This window comes from Oreochromis niloticus, linkage group LG23 (assembly GCF_001858045.2).
Source record: "Oreochromis niloticus isolate F11D_XX linkage group LG23, O_niloticus_UMD_NMBU, whole genome shotgun sequence".
Lineage (NCBI taxonomy): Eukaryota > Metazoa > Chordata > Actinopteri > Cichliformes > Cichlidae > Oreochromis > Oreochromis niloticus.
Genome location: NC_031986.2, coordinates 37,965,082 through 37,986,276, shown reverse-complemented (window position 1 = coordinate 37,986,276; position 21,195 = coordinate 37,965,082). Strand labels below are relative to the sequence as shown.

Below are 21,195 nucleotides of genomic sequence, written 5' to 3'. Positions count from 1 at the left end.
GGGAGTCAGCACTCAGTGTTTGAGTGCATTCTTCGCGTTCAGATGGTCTTCGGCATACTTTTAATTATAACAAGTAGTTATTTGAGTTACCATTGCCTTCCTATTAGCTTGAAGCTGCCTGAATGCTCTTCTCTAATTTTATAAACAAGATATTTTTTTCCAGAGAATGGATACTCACTGGATATTTTCTTTTTTGTATAATTTTCTGTAAACTCTAGAGACTGTTGTATGGGGAAAACCCAGTAGAATTTTTTTTAAATACTCCAGCCAGCCTGTTTGCCACCAACAAACAACATTCAAGCATATGCTAAATAGTTTAACACTGGCAACTGTTCTATCGAAAAAAAATCATTAGCAGAGACACAGAGAACTTTTGACAGCAGCTGCAAAACAACGGGCACACACTGACATTAAAAATCAATAATTCACAGAATAAGACATCATTTTAATAAGTGGCATTTTATTAATACAATAGCATTTAAGCCATGATTTGATATTTAAATGATTCTTTTGGCATTACATAATAAACAAAATAAATAATTCATATATATGAAAATAGAATCAAAGACATAAATATTAAGCCAGTATTTACATAAGCACATCTCTTCCATTAAAGTCGGTAGATGGTCCAACTTCAGCATCTACTGTGGGTCCCCAGACTGTTTCCTAATCATAGTAACAACATACTTTCTTGCATATTCCAAGAAAACATGAGGTGCCTATGTGGTGTGTCGATTATGTCTCTATTGCACTGGTTGGTTTAGAATAATGTTCAATACTTTTTTTTTTTTTTGCAAGTCTAGAAGCATACAAAATCAGGAAATGTGAGTAATTGTCAGTTTAGTTCAATACATCAATACATGTCAGTGCTAGCTATAGTGCTTGATCGGGTGTCAGAGCATAATGATGACATTTACAATGCTTACATAAGATGTCATACAAAGTCATGATAAAAACTTTAGACAGGCATTTGGGTAATGTTCGTGTGAAATATGTTGTTTTATTCTATATTTATACTGTACTATTGCTTTGTTTGATATGCTTCTATACTGCTATATTGTTTGTTTGACATGCCTTCATTCCCATGTGAAGCACTTTGTAACAGCTTTTTGTCTTAAAAAGTGCTATATAAATAAATTTTACTTACTTACTTTACATACTTTATTCTGGTTCCTCAGGGACACCTTTGCAAGAGCAAACATGTTCCAAAGAGGTTTTATGGATGCTGCTTTGTTCACTATATTGCAGAAGCCTGTTGCAAGAGTTTGCACATTAAGATGTAAAGAAATTTTTATGCAGTTTAATACTGGTTTTCATATTGTAGAAACAGTCTATTCTCTGTAACAGCCCATAAATGCTACCATGTTATCAAATATTTTATGGTTATGGTTATGTGGTTATAAGTAATTTCAATACTCTACTGCAAAAATAAATCAGCACTGTGTTTTGTGAAAATAAATACTGGCTTATCACATAGAAGGCAAAAAGCAGAAAAAAAGACACAATCAGTGCCTATATAGAGGAAATAACTGTCAGCATTCAGTCTCAAAGTGGCTCTATTTTCTAATCACTATAGAGAGGCGTTGCTTTTCTCCTCCACAGTGATGTCACTCACACCATGAACCTGCGTGAGCTGCTTACAGTCCAGTGAAGCTAGTAATTTTCTCGTTCCAGAAAGGGTGGGGATGAACTGCTCAGTGAGAGACACAGTAGCATGGCTGCCAATATCTCTGAGGGTAGGACAGGAAATGACAGTAGCAATCACAAAAGAGATAGCTAGACAAGGTATTTAAAAAAAATAGTATAAAGTATATTATTCCTCCTTACCCATAATTTATCTTTCGAGCAGTCAGAAGGCCAAGTCCTTCCACGTGGAATACCACTGCTTTCAGCACTTGTGGCAGTGGATTAGTAAATGAAATCTCTACTGACATCTTCTCTCCTACCACAGCCTTCCCCAGTGGCTATTTGACAGAAAACAGAAAGAAAATAACATCAGATATAGATTTATATCTTAATCTTCTTTCCTGTAATAATCACCTGATTAAATATGTGGCTTACCTTTATGATGAGGTCTGGTGTTCTGAGTCGGAAACTGAACTGAGTAGCAAGGATCTGCTGTGTTTCTTTGACCCTGCCTGATACCGTTAGCATCAGGGCAGCCTGATCCATCAGTTTGTCCTTGTAGTCTTTGTATTCCAGGGTCCACTCCAGAATCTTTTCTGTAAACAACAGAATAGTGAAGATGCACTTTATAATTAGTGCTCTATAATCCTATCCTATCCTATATATATATATATATATATATATATATATATATATATATATGTGTGTGTGTATATGTATATATATGTATATATATATATGAACTTTTTTTTTTAATGACTCAATTAATAGTGGTTGGTTGCTCACAAACAGAATAAAAGAAATCATTCTTTCTATAAAGAGAAGAGGATAAATCAAATAATTGCAGTAATTATTGGGTGAATGTACTCCTCCTCTGTTCGAAGGCAGAATGCAGAAGGTGGGTGGTATTGTGCACAACTGACTCAAAGCTGGACAGTGATCTCTACTCTAACCTTGCCTCCACAGTGTCCAACTAGAGCCCAACAACCTGGCCTGCCCATTCCTATAGATAAAGTTAGTGTTGAGAGTGTAATCAAGTTTATTGTATACTTATAGTACATGACTATCTACGGGTCTACGGGACATGACAGCCAACCCTATGTTGACTGGCTGTTGGAGAAAGGGGATTTCTCCAGAAATCCAGCACCATCTTCTTAGTTTGTAATTATTCAGGTGCAGATGGTACCTCCCACACTACCCCTCAAAGTCACTCACTTGTTTCCTGTATTCTGCCTCCTTAATCCTCTCAATAATTGCAATGGCAACTGTATCATCCCAAAATTTGACAGAACTTGGTATTGTAATGTTAGGCACCAGTACATTATAATTTTTTACAATAATTTACCTGCAACCATTGTCAGCAGATGTTTTCAAACATATTTAGCTTCATAATATTATATCAAGTTAATCTTTTTTTTAATATATATATTTTTTGGCTTTATTGGACAGATACAGTGAAGACTGACAGGAAAGCAGACGGAAAGAGAGAAGGGGAGACAAGCGGCAAAGGGCCGCGGGTCAGATTCGAACCCAAGCCAGCTGCCTGCTCATCCAACTGAGCTAAACTGGCGCCATCAAGTTAATCTGATAAATTTACACCATATGCCTATATCACCATCCTTACTGGTACTCCATTGGCATAGAAAAAAAGCGTTTTTAATGGGTGCAAATGGGTGAATGAGGCATGTTGTATAAAACACTTTCAGTGCTCAGATTAGAAAAGCGCTACATAAGAACTGGTCCATTTATGCAGAAGTTTGCCTCATCAGTCTACATGTGTCCAGAGTTATCAGATCTGTTATAACATGTAATTCAGTTCCTGTAAAACCAGATCAAGAATTGCCTGCAGTTTGTCAGCCTCAGTCCCTCAGTTGTTACACTCACCGGGATTACACCTAGACATCATTGATTCCTTTTATAACATATATGGATACAATGTATGGAAAAGACTGGATTGCCCACTGTGGGTTAGGAATGATTGAGTTCCTCTGTGGAGTGGAGGAGTTCAAGTAATCTAGGGATTTGTTCACAAGTGGGAGAAGAATGGACCGTGGATTGTCAAATATTTCGGTGTCATGTCTGTGTGGTGATGCAGTGGTAACGACAGAGATGAGCCTAAAGGCTTCTCCTCTTCATAAGTTTAAGACTATGGAGTCAAGCAGTGGAAATTGGCTTCTTCAAAAGGGTGTCTGCCCTTGCCCATAGAGATGGTGGTGGAGGGAAAAGGGACTACGATCCAGACTTCAGTAAGTTATAGAAAAAAATATTTATTTTCCTTATGAGATAAGCCTTGTGATGCTGCTGATGAAATAAAAGTCACCCAAAATGAAATGCTCCACTCACCCTCATTGGGAAGTACTTCTATATCTGTCGTGTCAGTTCTGACTGTAGCTTTGTGGACACCGGTGTAATACATGACTGACACCTGGCTGTGCAGACTGACACTGCGTTGCTGTGAACTGCTGTTTTTCAACGTGATCATCAGCTCTGCATCTTTTCCCATTTTAGGACCTTCACCATCTAGTGTAACTTCTAAAGAGACATCCTCTGCTGTAGGAGATGAATAAGCTTTTGCTTTGGAGCCATAGCTACATGCTGTTTCCACAGCAATGCGTTCCTCATCTGAGCCTGAGAATGACAAGAAATATTGAGATAATTCAATAAGTTATCCAACAATAATATCTCAGTCATAGCCCTTTCTAAATAAGTGTTTGTGATCTCCTTTAAGTCATTATGTAAGTGTCGGCTTTTTAGTTTCATGCTACCTTCAGGATGTTTGTAAAGGTGGGTGATATCACTGCGTTCATCAGAGCCAACTGCTTTGGTGCTGATGGAGACGCCCACAATCTTTTTCTCACTGTATATTTGACTGAAGGTCCCATCTGCATTCTTCTGCCAGTATATTTTATCACTGTTCACCTGAAGATATCGATGAGACAGATAGGGTTAGAAAATAAAGTCCCCACCACAAAGGAAGCCGTCATGCATATATTTAATGGGTGCCATATGAATCATTATCAGTACACAGTAAATATGTTTCATATCTACCATAATAAATGTCTTCTACCTTCCCAAAACACAGTAAAGAAGAATATTTCACAAACCTCAGCAAACACAAAAGAAGTGTCATGTTTCAGGAAGACCTGACCATAGCGCACAGCGGCGAGAGAAGCAGGGCCACAGCAATAGGTGCCCTGGCTGGTCTCTTGAGGCGTGGCGTCGACAGCCTGCCATCCTCCGTTGCCAGGAGGTAAGTCCTCACGAGCCATCCAGCAGTCATTCCACACATGGAAGTTCCTTCAGAAAAGCAATGGTTGGTAAACTAAAGTTATAGTGAGGACAGCTGTGGAAATATTAGTTCCCCATAAATCTGTCAAGTACTATGAAGTCTCTGCAAGTAGTTTTTACAACCTGTCGTAACAATTTTAAAGTAAATCAACCACATACCAATATATAAATAAAGACACATGTGTTGATGTTGCCATCTTTGTATGTTCAGACTTAAAATATTAGGCTATAACACTTATTTATTAAGTTGTGTCCAAATACTGGTTGCTTGTACTACTGAGGAGCACCTTTAGATTAAGCCAGTGGAGTCATGCAGCGCTTAACCTCCTTCTTTGTAAGTCAAGGTAAATGTTACATATGGTAAACGTACCAGATTGAGTCTACATTGAGGTACTCTATAGGCTCCAGGTTCTCGTCCAGGTACACATCTGTTGTCAGTGAAACATCTGTGTCATGTGCTGAGCTGAAGTTGGTCACAGTTCGGGTGGGAACGCCTAAACACCGTAAAACTGAAAGGAAGACAATGAGACATTGGGGTTTAATGTCGTATCAGTCACTTATGGGGATCAAATAAACATATTGTAAGCTGAAAAAACGCTAACCTGTAGTGACTACACCAGCAAAGACCCAGCACTGGCCATATTTAACAGGTGTTCCATTCTTTTTGTGGTATTCCTTGAGGATTTCTACACTTCCACTCCACACTGTTGGAGAAGTTCCATTTGAATAATCTCCTGACCAGTTTCCCTCCAAAACACCTTGGTCATCAGGGGAGTTTACCTAAGAAATAAAGAAAGTGTTTCATGCTTTCATGGTTGACTTCAAGGACAATACCTGAAATACCTTACGTTAGCTAGGTTTTTTGTTTATTAATTCAAATATGGACATTTGTCTTTTGCATTTAATCCACAGCAGGTGTAAGCAGAAGTGTGCAGCCACCATTTGGCCACTTGGTATCCACTCCAGCGTTCAGCCAGTGCCTTTGTTGAGGGCACTATGCTATGGCATGCGTGGTTTAACATATTTTACTATTCATTGTATGTCCGGTGATGTCTTAGTTAGTTAGGATCGTGTCTCACCATTGCTGAGATGATTCGCACCACATTAATTGGGTCGCCCCAACCAGATGGAGAAGTTCCACTCTTTTCCATGACAAAGAGGCAGACAGCCAGAATCCCGTCATTAAACTGATATCAAATGAAAGGAAAACACGAGGAGACCATGTCAGTTTCGACTGCTAAGCTTGTTCATTAAACATTAACATTCAGAGCTCCCTCACCTGTCCGTAGTTCCATGTCCTCGCTCCAATTTGATCCTTTGTGCCATAGTAGATTCGTCCAGTGTCATTTAGGATGTACTCTTGCCTTTCATCTTCAGAATCCATGTACACAATGTCATCTGACAGAAAATAGGAAAGACACAATTTTAAATGGAAATAACATAAGGTCACTCTGAAGCATAGACTCTACCTTTATCTTCCAAATTTGAATTCTTTTCTATCACAGTTTCATGGTATTTTTACCACCCTAAAATGTCTCTTATTAAACTGTCTGAGTCATTCTTGAAGGCTGTCTGTGGGGATTTATTTTGAATTGATGACAAGGGTATATCCATACTGTGCCTGTTGTATAAGCGCACCTCCTACGCATATATTTGGAAATGATGGCATACGTCTGTTGTAGTCTGGTGACGCTTGTAATATTTGTATGGGACTTTTGAGTTGTTCAGAAGTTGTCATTTTAAGGACTGTCACTGCTTTGTATAGGGCATTGTTCAAAGAAATAGTGTGGTATTTTTGAAAAGATACACTCATTACAACATAAGAAGATGAAGCTGAACAGAAGGAGGGAGATGCTGGCAAGAAAAATACTCTTGCCAGCATCTCCTTAACCTGAGCATGTTATATTTAGTGATATCTGTGGGAAGATACTGCTATTTTGTACAAAAGATAGTAGCACCATAAGTGAACATAAGTGACCAGGCTACCACGAACAACAATACTGCAAACAAAAATTAACCCTTTAAAGCCTGAACAAAAACCAAATTTGTTTAAAAAATACATTTTAATTTCCATATATGATTTTTTTATTTTGTATTGTATTTGGTACATCTGGCATTTTTTTCTTAATTTCTTCAAAATTTGTTGTGTAACTTCTTCACACTGATGCTTTTTGAGGTCACAAAAAAACTGTATGTATCAAATATGATACACTAGGTGATTTAACCCAACTTTTGCCATTCTCAATATGAGAATTTGATTTTCTTATTTAACACTATGCCAGAGGACAAAACACAAAAGCCTAATTTATTGTTTCAAAAAACTCTAATAATGCCATTCAAGTTCTGTATTAAATTTACACAATAACCTACACAATAGCCTGACGTGGCCCGCCCTAGAAATGCATGTTACCATCACCACAACCCACACAGGTATAAGTAGGGTTGGTGGCAGTATGTTCATATTTACCTTGACACCAGGGGTTAAATAATATGTAGATGTCATTGGCAGGGTCATGTGTGGAACTGGCTGAGCCATTTTGATTATTTGTTTCCACTGTGAGTTGATATCGGCCAATGACAGCTGTGGGTGGAGAATTCACCAACAGTTTTATCTTTTTGTCCTCCTGTTTCACAACAGCAGCCTCCCAGCGATCACCCTCCAGCTTCGCCACCAGTGGGATGATTACATGAGTTCCCTTTGCCACTACTGCCAGTGGACCTTAGTAGGTGAAAAAGAAAAGAAAAAAAGTGTCACTGGCTGTTATTCATAACATGCCCAAACAGTTACTGCGCTTTTTTTTATGTTGGTTTTTTTAAGAATCACTTCCCTCAATTAAAACCACACCTGCATTCCCAGCTTAAAGAGTATGTTTGAACAACAGAAACTAAAAAGAAGGAACACAGAAAGCTCTGTCCTGACAAGCTGTCTACACACACACACACACACACACACACACACACACACACACACACACACACACACAAGCCTTGTGTGACAGCATTTGATCTTAGTGCAGCTGTACTATAAAAGTCTCCATGTTTTCAGCTTCACTATCTTGACGTTTGAAGTTACTGTATGGCTTCATCATTATCAAAAGAAAGCCTGATCTTCAAAGACAACAAACACAACAGTGTTTTCTGTAATATATAAACTCACAATTTCCCACAGTGCAAACGGCTGAAATGTTCAATTTGTTGCCACATTAAGGAGCTCTCCTTCTAAAGTGATTGTGGAAAATAACAGCTTTCCATGGCTATCACTCTCTACCCTCAGTGGGTGTGACCTTGTCTTGACTGTGTTTTCAAATGCCTTAACAGAACTGATTTGCTTTTCTCCAGTTTCACCCTGAGATGTTTATCTGATTCAGTCATGGACAGACAAGCCACTGATTGTGTGTGACAAAAGGAATCGAAAGCGGCTCGCAAAGACATGAGGAAAATGAATGAAACGGCCATTGTTAAGAAAAACGTACGGTAGTTGCCTCTGCATTATAGTGACCAAGAGGGAGGAAAAAACAGACAGGAGATGCCAGGACAGCATAATGACTTACTGGCTGATGGGAAAGCAGCAGCTGTGCACCACTCGCCACGAGTGATAAAGATAGCAAGTTCATTAACATGGACAAAGACTACACCTTTAGATAACCAATGAGCGACTATAACCCAGTGCCAGCTACTCTACACTCTAACTCTGGTTCAGGGAAGACTTTATGATTTTCTTTTATTTAAAAAAAGAGAGCAAGAGAGAAACAGAGGGAGAGAAACATAATTGTCTCAGGCACACAGCTCTGAGTGTGAACACATAAGCCCCTCCCACCTGCTGTCTAAACCGTCTGTTTTCATGAGGCTGCCAATCAGAAGCAAACTGACTTAAAGGAATGTTAACTGTAAAAGGAGAAAAGTTAATACAGCTTTTTTGTTTTTGTTTTTTCCCAAACAGTGGATGAAATGTTGGGGTTCAACATAACTCATGATAAGATAAATTAGGATATTTTAAAATAAGAATCAAGGAAGAGTTACTAAGGCCTCTGTAGTTGAGTCCAAGAATGAAAAAATATCCTTGGAAATGAGCAAGACTCCTTTATAATTCGACAAGCTTGTTAAATCTAACAGATAAATATGCATGATAAGTGCTGTAGATATTCAAGGAGACCAGTTGATGAAGCCTTCTGTTTTCGGTGGCTATTGCTCAATAATTGGGACATAAATTATACCAGTGCACAAGAAGAACTGTAATTAGCAGATGGCCATGAAATTTTCAGACACTTCTGGGTACAAATGAGCAAAAAACAAAAAAGTCTGATGATTATTGTTGAAGAGTTTACTCCTAATTGATGAGTAACTGCCACAACTTGACATTCTTACACTTTTGTTTTGTATCTTCAGTTTATGGTTTCCTGCTGCGTGCGGCCTGCATTTCTGCAAAGCAACAGTAAACAGCTGCTGGTTAAAGATTCTAAAGACAACTATTCCTAAAAATATTGAGATCTGACAGTTCCAGGGAGTATTAACCCTTTTGTTTTATAGAGGTTACTGCCAGGCCTTTTCTCTGCCTTACAGGGGGAAAAAACGGAGGAAAAAAAACCTGTCAACATGCAGTTCACTGTGCCTGACACTTTCATTTTGTCAGGTGTGACGAGAATTACCTCCTTAAAATTTTTTGCAGGGCTTCCGAACCAAAAAGTCAGAGCATTCAACTGTCACTCTCTTTCACCTAAAAAATCCAGATTATTTAAAACAGTGTGTTATTTTAGGCTGTGCTGTGATTAGCTTTTGTGCTGTGTGTCTGATGTGTCTCAGAATACAGTCTTTAGACTGAATATAGGGTACTGTAAGCATGCCTGAAAACAGTGAGTTACGGAAATAAAAAAAGGAGACATTCCTGTTAAGCAATTTAGTTCGTAATGCAGTGCCGTTCTGGAGAGGGGTGGCGTGGTTTTCAAAAGCATAAAAACTGGCATCATCTGCTGCTTTTGTTCTCCTGCTTATTGCTGGTATTACAGATGGCTTTTTAAATTAGTGTTCACGTTGAATGTCGCCCTTGTTTTTGTCGCAAATTATGGATAAAACAGGTTGGAAATATTTTTTTGTTTCTCTAAATGCCAAATCTAGAATTTAAAATGTATATATTATTATTCTGTCACTTTACCAAATGAAAACCTTTCATTAAACAGTGCATTAAAAAACAAAAACAAAAAAAACTGACCAGGGTTTCATATTTTCATTGCTAGAAGAGATGCCCACCTTTTCTGTAGCAGCAGCACTGTAATTATTCTACTTAAGTGTCCCTAACTTGCTATCACACACAGCTGTAATTGTAAGATCTATATTGGTTTTCCCTGTCTGATAGCATTCAATTCTCACAGGCAGTGTGCAGAGACAGGCATGCACAGTGGGTAAACAGGTGGCATCAGAGGCTCATGCAGCTGGCAGTGGCAGCAGTGATAGTGAATTGTCAGTAGAAGGGATCTCTAGTATCAGCAGGACTGAAGACTGCATCTGTAAAACACTCCCAGGACCATAGCAACCCGAACTGTTACCATAGCAATCTGAACTAAAAAATCCCCTTCCCTCATCCACAGCCTCCCCATATATCTATAAGTATCTATTTCACACATCTATGCAGCCTCAACACACAATCAGCAAAAAAACACAGTACAAGATTTGAGCATAAAAGAAAAAATGTCCTTTTTTTGTAAATTAGAGAGCTTCTACTCTCAGGAGAGTCATTTATAATGAATGAATGGGCCCTATAAGACCTGTAGTCCAAAAACTTTGATGCAATCCCCAGCGACTTATTGAAATTGGCTCTAAAAGCGAGTCAGCACGTATGCATTCCAATGTTAAAATGCCCAATTTCAGCTGTGAGAACAAGTTGGGAGCCTGTAATTTTAAAAGGAACAAACAACTATTGTGGTTTCTGGGCCTAACTTAACTTTACAAAGCTGTACAGTGGATTTTTGTATTTATATATCGTGTCTTGACTTCAGATAACACAGGAAGCTGTTGCTGATAGTGATCTCCTATTTTACTGTGATTACTTGAGAAGTAATATCATCTGGTTTATGGATGCATCTTGCTGCCTAACTACTGCAGAAAAGAAATACTTCACTGACCAGGAGAATAAGAAAAACAAAATTTCACTGCATTTCATTGAGTTTCATTTCAGTTCAGGAATGTAATCAATACTGTTATTACAAACAATCAGAAATGGGGCTGCTTTGTCTGAAAGTGCATGTAAAAAAAATTAGCAATTTAGCTCCATTCATTCCTATTCACAGAAGACTATATTAGAACAGGCTCCCCACTATATGCACTGTATCATGTGCTGCTCTGCACAAGATTTCAGGAAAACATGTGAGTATGCTGTGACCAGTTTGGATCCTTCCCATCCAGTTTCACACTCTGGCTCTAAATATTTCAGGCTAATTTTTGGATGAAATTCAGTCAAATTTGAAATTTTCTGTTGCCCCCCAAAACAAAACAACACTATAACATGTGTTACTTTTATAAAAGTCTCCATTCACTTCTCACAAACCTGTTTTAAGGTCGAGATGAAGCTCATCGGAGGTGGGGTTGAAAGGTCGAGATAAGGTTATCCACATCTCGAAACTCTGCCCCCCTGCGGATGATTAAATTATCACTTTGGTAGAGATGAGTGTGATGCTCTGTGCGATTCGCCCCTGATTTGCTTTTCAGGAGGTCTATTGACTTCACTTTGAGAAGGACTTCTGAAGAAAAGAATGAAAAAACATAGGACATGTTGAAGTATTTCATATTGTTGGCATTTCATTTTTTTGGTAAACAGTGGATATAAGGATTCTCTCAAGGATAATCACCGTCAAGCTCTTTGTCACCAGGCACAGGTTTCTCGCCGTTTCCCCCGTCCTCCTTACTGGGCTCATCAACCCCTGTGACCTCAGTGTCTGTGACATCATCATGCTTGGGACAGCAGCATGGGCAGACCTTACGCAGCCACTCCTGGCATGCATTTCTTTTTTTAACATTGTTTTCCTTTGGCTCTTCTTTTTCTTCCTCTGTGTCCTCCCCAAATCCAAGAGTGACAGATGGAAAGCGACCTACTGCAGATCTGCCTCTTATTGACCGCCTCTCTGCAGGCATTCTGGAGAAAAAAAATTATAAAGAACAAAAACCGAGGAAAATTAGATAATCGATGACTTTGGTATTAATAATAGTTAACATCCCAGCTTTTACAAATATTCCTATGCATATATTTCTTTTCACAACTGTTCATAAAATGGTCATAAATGATTAAGGTACCACAGTAAGCGATCTTAAAGGTAATCCATTGTCCAGTTACTGTGAACAAAGACAAGAAGGGTCTTTTCATCAGCTAAGTTCAGCAGTATTTTTAATCCATCTAAGCTTCAGTATCTTATGATCTAAGCTCACAGGCTCATTACTGATGGCTTCTATGCATCATGTCTTTGATTCAACGTGAGAAATTGCTGATTTAAGTCCTTTGAAATAAATATCAAAAAAACGGAACATAATCTTGCAGTGAAACTCTATCCTAACATGTTATTTCCCAGAGTGCAACATCTGGGGGAAAAAAGGAAAGAAGAAAAATCAGATTGAAAATACATTCAAATGTAGAAGTATGCTAAGCTCAAGAAAGTATTATAAATATTACATATTATTCATATTAAACTGCAAACCTTTCTATTTTTTATTGGTTATAATCAGTGATTTCAGTGTTTCTTGACTCCTTACCAATAATCTTTCAACCATTTATTTTTTTAGCTAACCATTTGAACGACTGAATGGCTGCTTTTAAATAGAGAATATTCATTATCCATTACCAGCATCCATAAGAATATCCATTAACTGGAGAAACATGTCTGGATTTCTGCTGCAACATTTGGTGTAAACAATGTGATAACCATCTTGCCTTGAAACAACAATTCATGCTGCTGGTAATAATGTCATAGTGTGCGGGATATTTTCTTGACACACTTCAGGGCCCCTTAATACTGACTGAGAATTTTTTTAAATACCAGAGTCTACCTGAGCATATTGCTGACCACGATCACCTCTTTCTGAACTTTTTGACACCTTTAAAATGTGGTGGAATGGGAGCTTTTAATCACATCCACAAATTTGTAGGCACTAACGATGCTATCGCGTCATTATGAACCAAAAAGTCTGAGGAATGTTTGTTCTTCATTTATGAATCATTGATTTGTTTTCAAGTAGAAACTCAAAAGAGTGTTTTGATAATATTATACAGCCTAGTGTGTCTCTAAATCTTTAAACTACCTTGTTCAACTTAGTTCTGTATGCATAAAGAATGATTCCCCCCCGGCAAGAATCAGGAGGGCTGTTTTGACTCTGCAGTAGGCTACCCTCAGGAGACTTCTGTAGCTGATCCTCTGAAGCTGATTTATGAGTCTGTGAAAGCATTTGGGTGGTCCTCTGGGGAGCTGAGCACATGTTCTTATCCACAGCTGTGCAATGACAAAGAATTTTGTCATTGCAAATTTCAAAGAACACAATCATTTGTCACCTCTTAGGAGAAACATTACAGATAGGGTACATTTCTCAGGTGAACTACAATCATCACAACCATTTCTCTCCCTCTCTTCTCTCTGTGCTTTGCTCACTTCACTCTGATTTGTCTTGCACATTTTTCTTCCTACAAAGAAATACTATAAACCTTCTAAAAGCCTTTCACACCCACACTTTACATTCCTCAACATCAGCGACTGTTTCATTTTCACCGAACAGGTTTAGATGAAGCAGTAATAAGACTGACAATGAGTTCGGTTCTTATTCATGTGCTAAGAATCTGAAGTGGGGTAAAATAAATTGCAAGCAGGCTCAGCATTGGTGACGAAACACCTCCACCCAGGTAGGAACTGGGCGTCATATTTACTGCTGGTAGACAGCCAACTAAAAGCTGCTTAACAAAACAATGTAGAAACAAAGACACACATGTGTCTACACACACAGAAACTGACTTATTGCCTAGCAACAAAACACTTATCAAAAATATATGTATGTATATATATTGTACTCCACTCAGCTACACTTATTAAAGATACAGTGGGTTTTTTCCCCTTTTTTCTACAGTCAATACGGCAAATCAGTTTGTTCAATCAAGCTTCAAGAGAAGTAACCAGAATGCCTACAATGTTGTGCCATTACAGTTTTAACAGACTTGTATTCTACTGATATTTTCTCTGTTTAAAGAGTTTAATTTGACACAAAAAATGTAAAGCTTCAGGTGTTGAACTAATTTTCTAACTAAATACAGTACGAACATATAAAAACATAACTGTTTTCATTCTTGTTTAGAGATCCTTTTTCCCTACAGAGCATTTTAACAGCATGTGCTGAAAGGTCTGCTAAAACGCTGCTTCTTTTTAAAAAAATTTTAATTGTTATAAGTTAATTCAAGATGGGCCATCCATTCAAGTCATCATTTCTAGTAAAAAAATATCAATATCGACACATTTACAAAGTTATAAAGTGATCTAAAAATGTCAATAGCTTTGTATATATTTGTTAAAAAACAAAAGAATCGAATAAGATAAAAGTTATCCATCGAGATTGGCCCACAGTGGGTACAATGGACCAGACAAAATCTATATTCTAGATGACAGCACTTACTAATTACTCTCGATATACTCGCTCTATAATAGCTGGGATAGATTACAGCCTGCCCGTGACCCTGGTGAGGATAAGCAGAAGAGAATGGATGGGTGAATGGATGAATGTCCTCATTGTCTATACTTTCCCTTCTTTTAGAAAACAACACATATTCTCAAAACTAGAAATTTAAGGATAATAACAAAGACGCCTTTGATAAAGAGCCCCAGAAACCTTTTATGAACTTGATATCCAGATTTTTGTGATGAACTAGACTATTGTTCTGTAAAATTTAGTTAATCACACAGCGGCACAACAACATATAACATATGCTTAACTTGTTTTTTGGAAATAAATCCATTTGGATGTTTATCTGGTCAGAGGGCAGTAGCCCAGGCAAACTCATTCAACCTCACCTCCACACCCTCTGTCCAGTTTAGAATCACCACTTAACTGAATATTACCATGAACTTACCATAAGAAATAATGCACGTGCACAGATGGAATAGGCTTGAACCTTGAACCTTACTGGGGTAACAGTGCTGACCAGCACACTTCTATTGTTTGTTGATTTAGTATAGTAAAAATCCCATGCCAGCAGAATGGCTAAAAATGTTAAATTAAGCTGTTTTCTCATCCTCCACTTGACACGTAATAAATTAGATTTGTACAGTAGGTCCTCATACAGCCCTGGGCTGAGTGACAAAAATATTGCAGGTTTAGGAGAAACACAGGATAGATATAGCTGAGGTTAGTTTGCTTGCAGGATGATGTTGTATTAAGTAATCTGTCAAATGTAAAATTTTGAGATAAGGGGAACTTTCATGAAGTTGCCCATCAGTGAGAAGGAGACAGCGATTGTCATTACTTCTTCAGCTGCTGTTTTACACTCTAACTAATCAGAGCACATTTTCTCTGGCTGGCAGTGGCACATCTTAGATGACTGAACCAATGAGCAACTGAAACTGGCATTTATACACTGATAGTCAAATGTCAGACTTAGTTTACCCTCATGACTTTAGCAGTTGATGTAACATACCCGAGCGTTATTCATTAAAGCTGGGTATTTCCTTCAGGAGGGTGCTGAGCAGTAAGCATCCACAGTTGCACTCATGACCTCTTTGACCACAGGGCCGTTTGTTTTGCAACACAAGGAGAAGTTCTGATGTCTATTTCGCATTACAATTAAACTGACAGATAGATTGACAGCAAGAGCTAATCTCGCAAGAAATAGAAATGTCAATGAACCTTTTCATTATTATTTCATTAATACACAATCCAGACATGACAACTGAGGTAGCAATACATAACTGTGTTAGAGCCATACTCCTTTTCCCTATAAATGAATTACTTGGTCGAAAAAACTAATGTTTAGAAGACCAACTGAATGAATGTGAGCTAAATACAGTAAACATTGTTAGGAACACAAAATGTAAATCTGTCTGAGCTATATAGCAAGTACAGAGTTCAAACTCACTCAGTTTAGTTTGAGAAGAAATGTGAAAGAAATGCAGTCTGGAGGGAGAAATCTTATCTTCGATGTGCCTTTCTCTTTCTTAAACAAGCTCCAACTTCGGAGCTGCTTTAAATACTTGGCTAAGACTGAGGGGACACGCCTTTCTGTTGCACATGGAGCAGTCGGGCCAGATATTTCTCCAGACGCTGAAGCAACAACAGAAATTATTTAGGCATGGCACAAGCAGATTTTTAAATATCATGGGAAAAAAGACATTTTTCTTGTCACTCTTGCTATAAACTATATCGGATTAGTTCTGCAATAACTGACACTGCCTCTTGTTTCAAAGATATTACTTGGTAACACATTTTCTCCTGTGCCTCTCCCACTTTCGCACAAAACAGGTTAATCCTTGGTAAGACGGTGAGGACACACCTCCCTGCTACGCTTGCATCAATCATGTCAGATGTTTTACCAGAAGCCAACGTCAGAGAAGGTGAAATCAAGCATCCGCTTAAATATTTTCCCACTATTGGAAAACATGACAGCTTGAGAAACTGGGCTAGTTTCTTGCTCTCTTCAGGATGTTTCATCCTATCTATGTTAAAATGGTCATTGTTTTTTAACATGTGAAAAATGAATAATTAAATATTTATATGTTAATAATACAAATATAATAATAATGTTGTTGGCACTTTTGCTCACAGCAAGAAGGTCCTGGGTTCAAATCTGCAGGGTGGAGTTCACATGTTCTCCTTGTGTTCTCCAGTCCAATGACATGCAGTTAGTGGGGTTAGGTTAATTGGTGATTCTAAATTGCCCACAAGTCTGAATGGTTCTCTGTGTTGTTAACCCTGCAACAGGCCTCTCGCGCTATGGCAGCTGGCACCCTCGTCGCCATGAATTGAATAAGAGGAGAAAACTGGATGAATGTTTCTGGACTTTTTGTTTGTTTTGGACAGTTATAGTTATAAACTCTGTACCTCGTTATATTTAACGTGATTAGCTGTTCCAGTAAAGTAAAGAATTCTTTATATAAAGATGAATGCACAATAAAAAAAGATGACATTTTCTACTTTGACACATGACTAAAGCCCATCCTTCAGCAAAGTGGCAGGATCTGAAAACCTTTGACCTACCTGATGGCACATGTGGGATGCCTGGTTCTAGGAATATGTGAGCTGGAAGGGAGTGGATGCCCACTCACCTTTATGCAACAGACATGACTAGTGTCTGCACTGACTGGTTGAGTAGGTTTTCACTGATTGATAGGTAAATGAATGCTGAATAAAGCCTAATCCTATTAAGAGAGCAATTAATGAAGCGTAAAACCCCAATGAAAGTCATGTAACAATATTCTTCCCGATACCATTGGATACAAGAAATCAATAAACAGAGAAGACTTCACTATACATAGTCTGCAAAATGTTACTGACTGTGGCTCAGATGCTACAGGGTCCAGTAAACAAAGCGCTGGTAATTTAGTCCCCTCCACATCCCAAGATGACCTTGGGTAAGATGGTGGACCCCCTGAAAGCTCTGCAGCCATTACTGCTTTGTGACAGTGTGTGGGCGTAAAAGGTTGAATGAGAAACACACTCTAAAGCACTTTGGACTGTTAAGCTTTAAAGGTACTTTACCAGTGAAAGGCATTTAGCATAGCATTACAGGGAAAGCAGAAACTTTTTTGCCGTGCTGAAGTAGTTCTTGAGATGATCAGTCGATGAAATTTTTCAAGAGGCTCCCAGAACTTTCCCTTCAGGAGTTTACATTTGGGGTGTTTATTCACTGATTTCCAATTTTTTAATGGTTTCCTTGGAGATTTGGTACAGATCTCTATAGTATGCAAAAAACGAATCTACTAACTTGACACACTCCTGACTTCACTCTCAGGTTGGCATTTGCATTTTATATGAAATGAAACTTTTCATGTTGCTCAGCAGATTAATAATAACAACACTGACAAATGATGTGATGATTATTATCTTGATTGGCTTTAAGACATAGAAAAATGTTCATGTTAACTTCTTGTGACATCATTGTATGATTGCAGAATTGTTTACATGAAGATGAAAACAACACCATGTCCTTTAACCCTTACATAGTGTTCATATTTGATGCCTGCATAAGGTCCAGGTCAATTTTGACCCAGGATGAGAATTTGCTCATAAATTTTCAACTGCAGATCTATTTAAACCATATACATAACCTATTTGACATTAATGAATGGATGGTTGATCCATAATTGATGTTTCAGAGATAAGCGAGAGTGTCTTTTTCTTCAGTTTTATTGTTATTTTTATTTATTTATTTTTATACCCCATCCTGTCTGTCAGTTTTAGCAAGCAGACTCATGGTCTCTGCCTCTAAATTGTAATTTTTAGAACACCTTCACTTCACTTCACTACAGTCGGGTAACATTAGATATTTAGGTATACATTTTTCTGCCAGTCTCTCAGACTTGGTACAGTTGAAACACATTTGTCTACTAAAATTGGTAGAAGATGATATCACATGTTGGAAAAATGTACCTATATTTTTGAAGGCGAAAAAGGCAAGAGCATTCTAGACCTGTTGGGATTTATATACAACCATGTACTACCATTGCAACGATTAAAGCCTATCCTCACTACCAAATTCAAGGTCCTCCATCAACTCTGTCTACCCTCTCCTATATAAGATATACACAATATAAAGCATATAGAGTTTGAGAGTTCTAAGACTTTCTGAAACCACAACTGTCTTTGACTTTGCCCACACCAGACTTTGACATTGCATACCAAATTAATAAAGGTCTTGAAACATCATTTTAAGCTAGCTAGAAGAGGAGATAAGCTAGCAGCACAACCTTGCCCTAAACCTAACTTTAAAAGCCTGTCTCTATCATTAAATGTAACGATTAATGTTAAGTAGGCATAATGAGCAGCTATATACGTATTTTGTCTATACTTCTTAGCCAATTCAGAGACAGCTATCAGGGGAAAAGAACAGTTGTATTGTAAGTTACAATTACAGCTTTTTTGCCTAAAACTGCTTACAGGTTTTGATTTGTTTGTGATATACTGATGTGATGAATGTAGCATAACCTTCAAGAGCTGCTAGTACTTTGAGTTTTGGCTGACAGTGACTATGACAAACATTTCTTTGAGTACATGACATGGACATGTTTCTAATTCACTTTTCTAAGCTTCTTTATTGTTTTTAGACACTCCCAAAGAGAAGTTTTCACCTAATGCAATTCCTTGCTAAAGATTACATCAGAGTCAAACAAACCTGATGTGTTGCAAAATCCCAGATCTTCACTGGAAGGCATACAAATGAACAATGACGGTGGCATCATCTAAGGGTGGACCGGGTGACACACCGCTAGTCGCTCTGGCACACCTGAGTTTGGAATACATAAAAGTGGATACATATTTTTTCAGGCCAGTCATATAAGCCTACTCAAAAAGAAAAAAAAATGATCAATGGAAGGAAGATAATATCTACTTAATTTTCCTAAAGAGTGCTCAGACCTCCAGTTGGGTGTGACATTTAGGTGAGTTCATCCATAGACTCCATGTTTAAGTGCCCAGCTTTACATTAGAAAAAATATATTTGCAGCCTAGTAAAACAATTAAACAAGAGGACAAAAACAACTGTTTTGGTCTCTATAGCTATTTTCCCTTTTTTATAATCCACCTGCTTTCATTTAGTTTAGTCTTAAAGTTCACCTTGGCCACGTTGACTGACAGGTGTGGCAACACTGGCAGCTGAAGCCCAACCCTTTCTGCACCCTGTCACCTTCGCTAATTGGAGTCACAGAACTGAACTTTCTGTACCTGTGGTGCATTTTAAAGCTTCTGTAATAGAGTTAACTGACAAATAATATGCATACCCCAGGTATAGCACATCTAAAAAGTCTTTGCTCCAGTTCCAGTGAGTCGGAAATTTCTTTTGTATGGTAATTTCCACTATGCACCTGGCAGATTATAATTAATGGATACTGCTCCTAAACATGGCCACATCTGGGTAAAAAACAAAAAAAACTAAAAACTAAACAACACTAAGGCTTTAAAATTAAGATTTCGGGAGTTTATATTATTTTGCAAGAAATGAGAATTAGGTGCAATAATTAATATATAAACACAATATACACAGTATGTTTACACCCACGTATATAGTTGAGACAACAACAGAGATTGCAGAATTCTCAAAAGCCTTCTAAAAATCAATATTTGTTAGGACCATCTTTATTCTTCAGCACAGTCTGAACTCTTATCTTTAATGTCTTTAAGTAGGCTTCAGGAATAGTTCTCGAGGTATCTTGAAAGACATTCAAAGATCTTTTTTTGGATGTTGGCTGACTTTTTTTTTTCTCCATTCCTGTTAAAATGATCCCATACTGCTTTAATAATACTTGCCTGTGCCCTGGAGAGGCCAATCCATGTGTTTTTCTATTCAGGTATGATTCTACTGCTTCGGCAGTGTGTTTGGGATCACTGTCATGAATGAAGTTGTTGCCAAATAGATGCTTTTTTGCATGGTGGCTCAAAATCTGACTGTACTTTTCAGCATTCATAATTCAATCAGCTGTGCATTTCAGCCACTGGCTGAAATTCAGCCCCATAACAGAGCCTCCACCATGGTTTATAGATGGTAGACACACCCTTATACCTATTTCCTGGCCTCCTGTGTATATACTGACAAAAATTTGTCAGTCCAAAATTTTTATTCATCACTCCTTAAGACCTGCTACCAGCTATTCTCAGTCCATTTCTTGTGTGATTGGTATACGACGGCCTTTTCTCCCCATTTCCCTTCATTTCAGATGAGACTTCAGCACACAGTAGATGAATCAACTAAAGGCCAGATGCACCTCTCCTGTGTCAGGTCTTTGCTGGATTTTTGGATACTTCTTAAGGACATGACTTTCATATACTCTTCACTGTAGATGTTTTTTAAGCCTCCCACTTCTTCATTCTTTACACAAAATCTTTAGGGATACCCTACACACCATCCTGATATATATGACACAAGCTTTCAGTTAATAATGTTTTTGAAATCACCTTGATGGAGCAAAAATGTTGTTGTATACCTGCCAAACTGCGTTATCGAACTACTGTTCAAGACCACTTAAACAAATTAAAAGAAGGTCTGGCTGGTACTTTACATTGTAGTTGAGTTCCACCACATCCTCACCACTATTACAGATATGAGACATTTAAGATCAA

At 38.0% G+C, this 21,195-nt stretch overlaps 1 protein-coding gene across 1 annotated transcript; it reads right to left on the bottom strand.

Annotated features, from left to right (window-relative positions):
* Nucleotides 1-440: 440 nt before the first annotated feature.
* On the bottom strand, nucleotides 441-21,158 carry LOC100689907 (protein-glutamine gamma-glutamyltransferase K). Its single transcript, XM_019351154.2, is given in 15 exon segments — nucleotides 441-1,730; nucleotides 1,828-1,964; nucleotides 2,062-2,222; nucleotides 3,970-4,254; nucleotides 4,392-4,545; nucleotides 4,731-4,923; nucleotides 5,285-5,423; nucleotides 5,517-5,694; nucleotides 5,994-6,101; nucleotides 6,194-6,312; nucleotides 7,382-7,633; nucleotides 11,453-11,534; nucleotides 11,536-11,645; nucleotides 11,754-12,037; nucleotides 19,256-21,158. Coding segments are annotated over 14 exon segments (2,361 nt in total). The 5' UTR covers nucleotide 12,037; nucleotides 19,256-21,158; the 3' UTR covers nucleotides 441-1,570.
* Nucleotides 21,159-21,195: the final 37 nt, after the last annotated feature.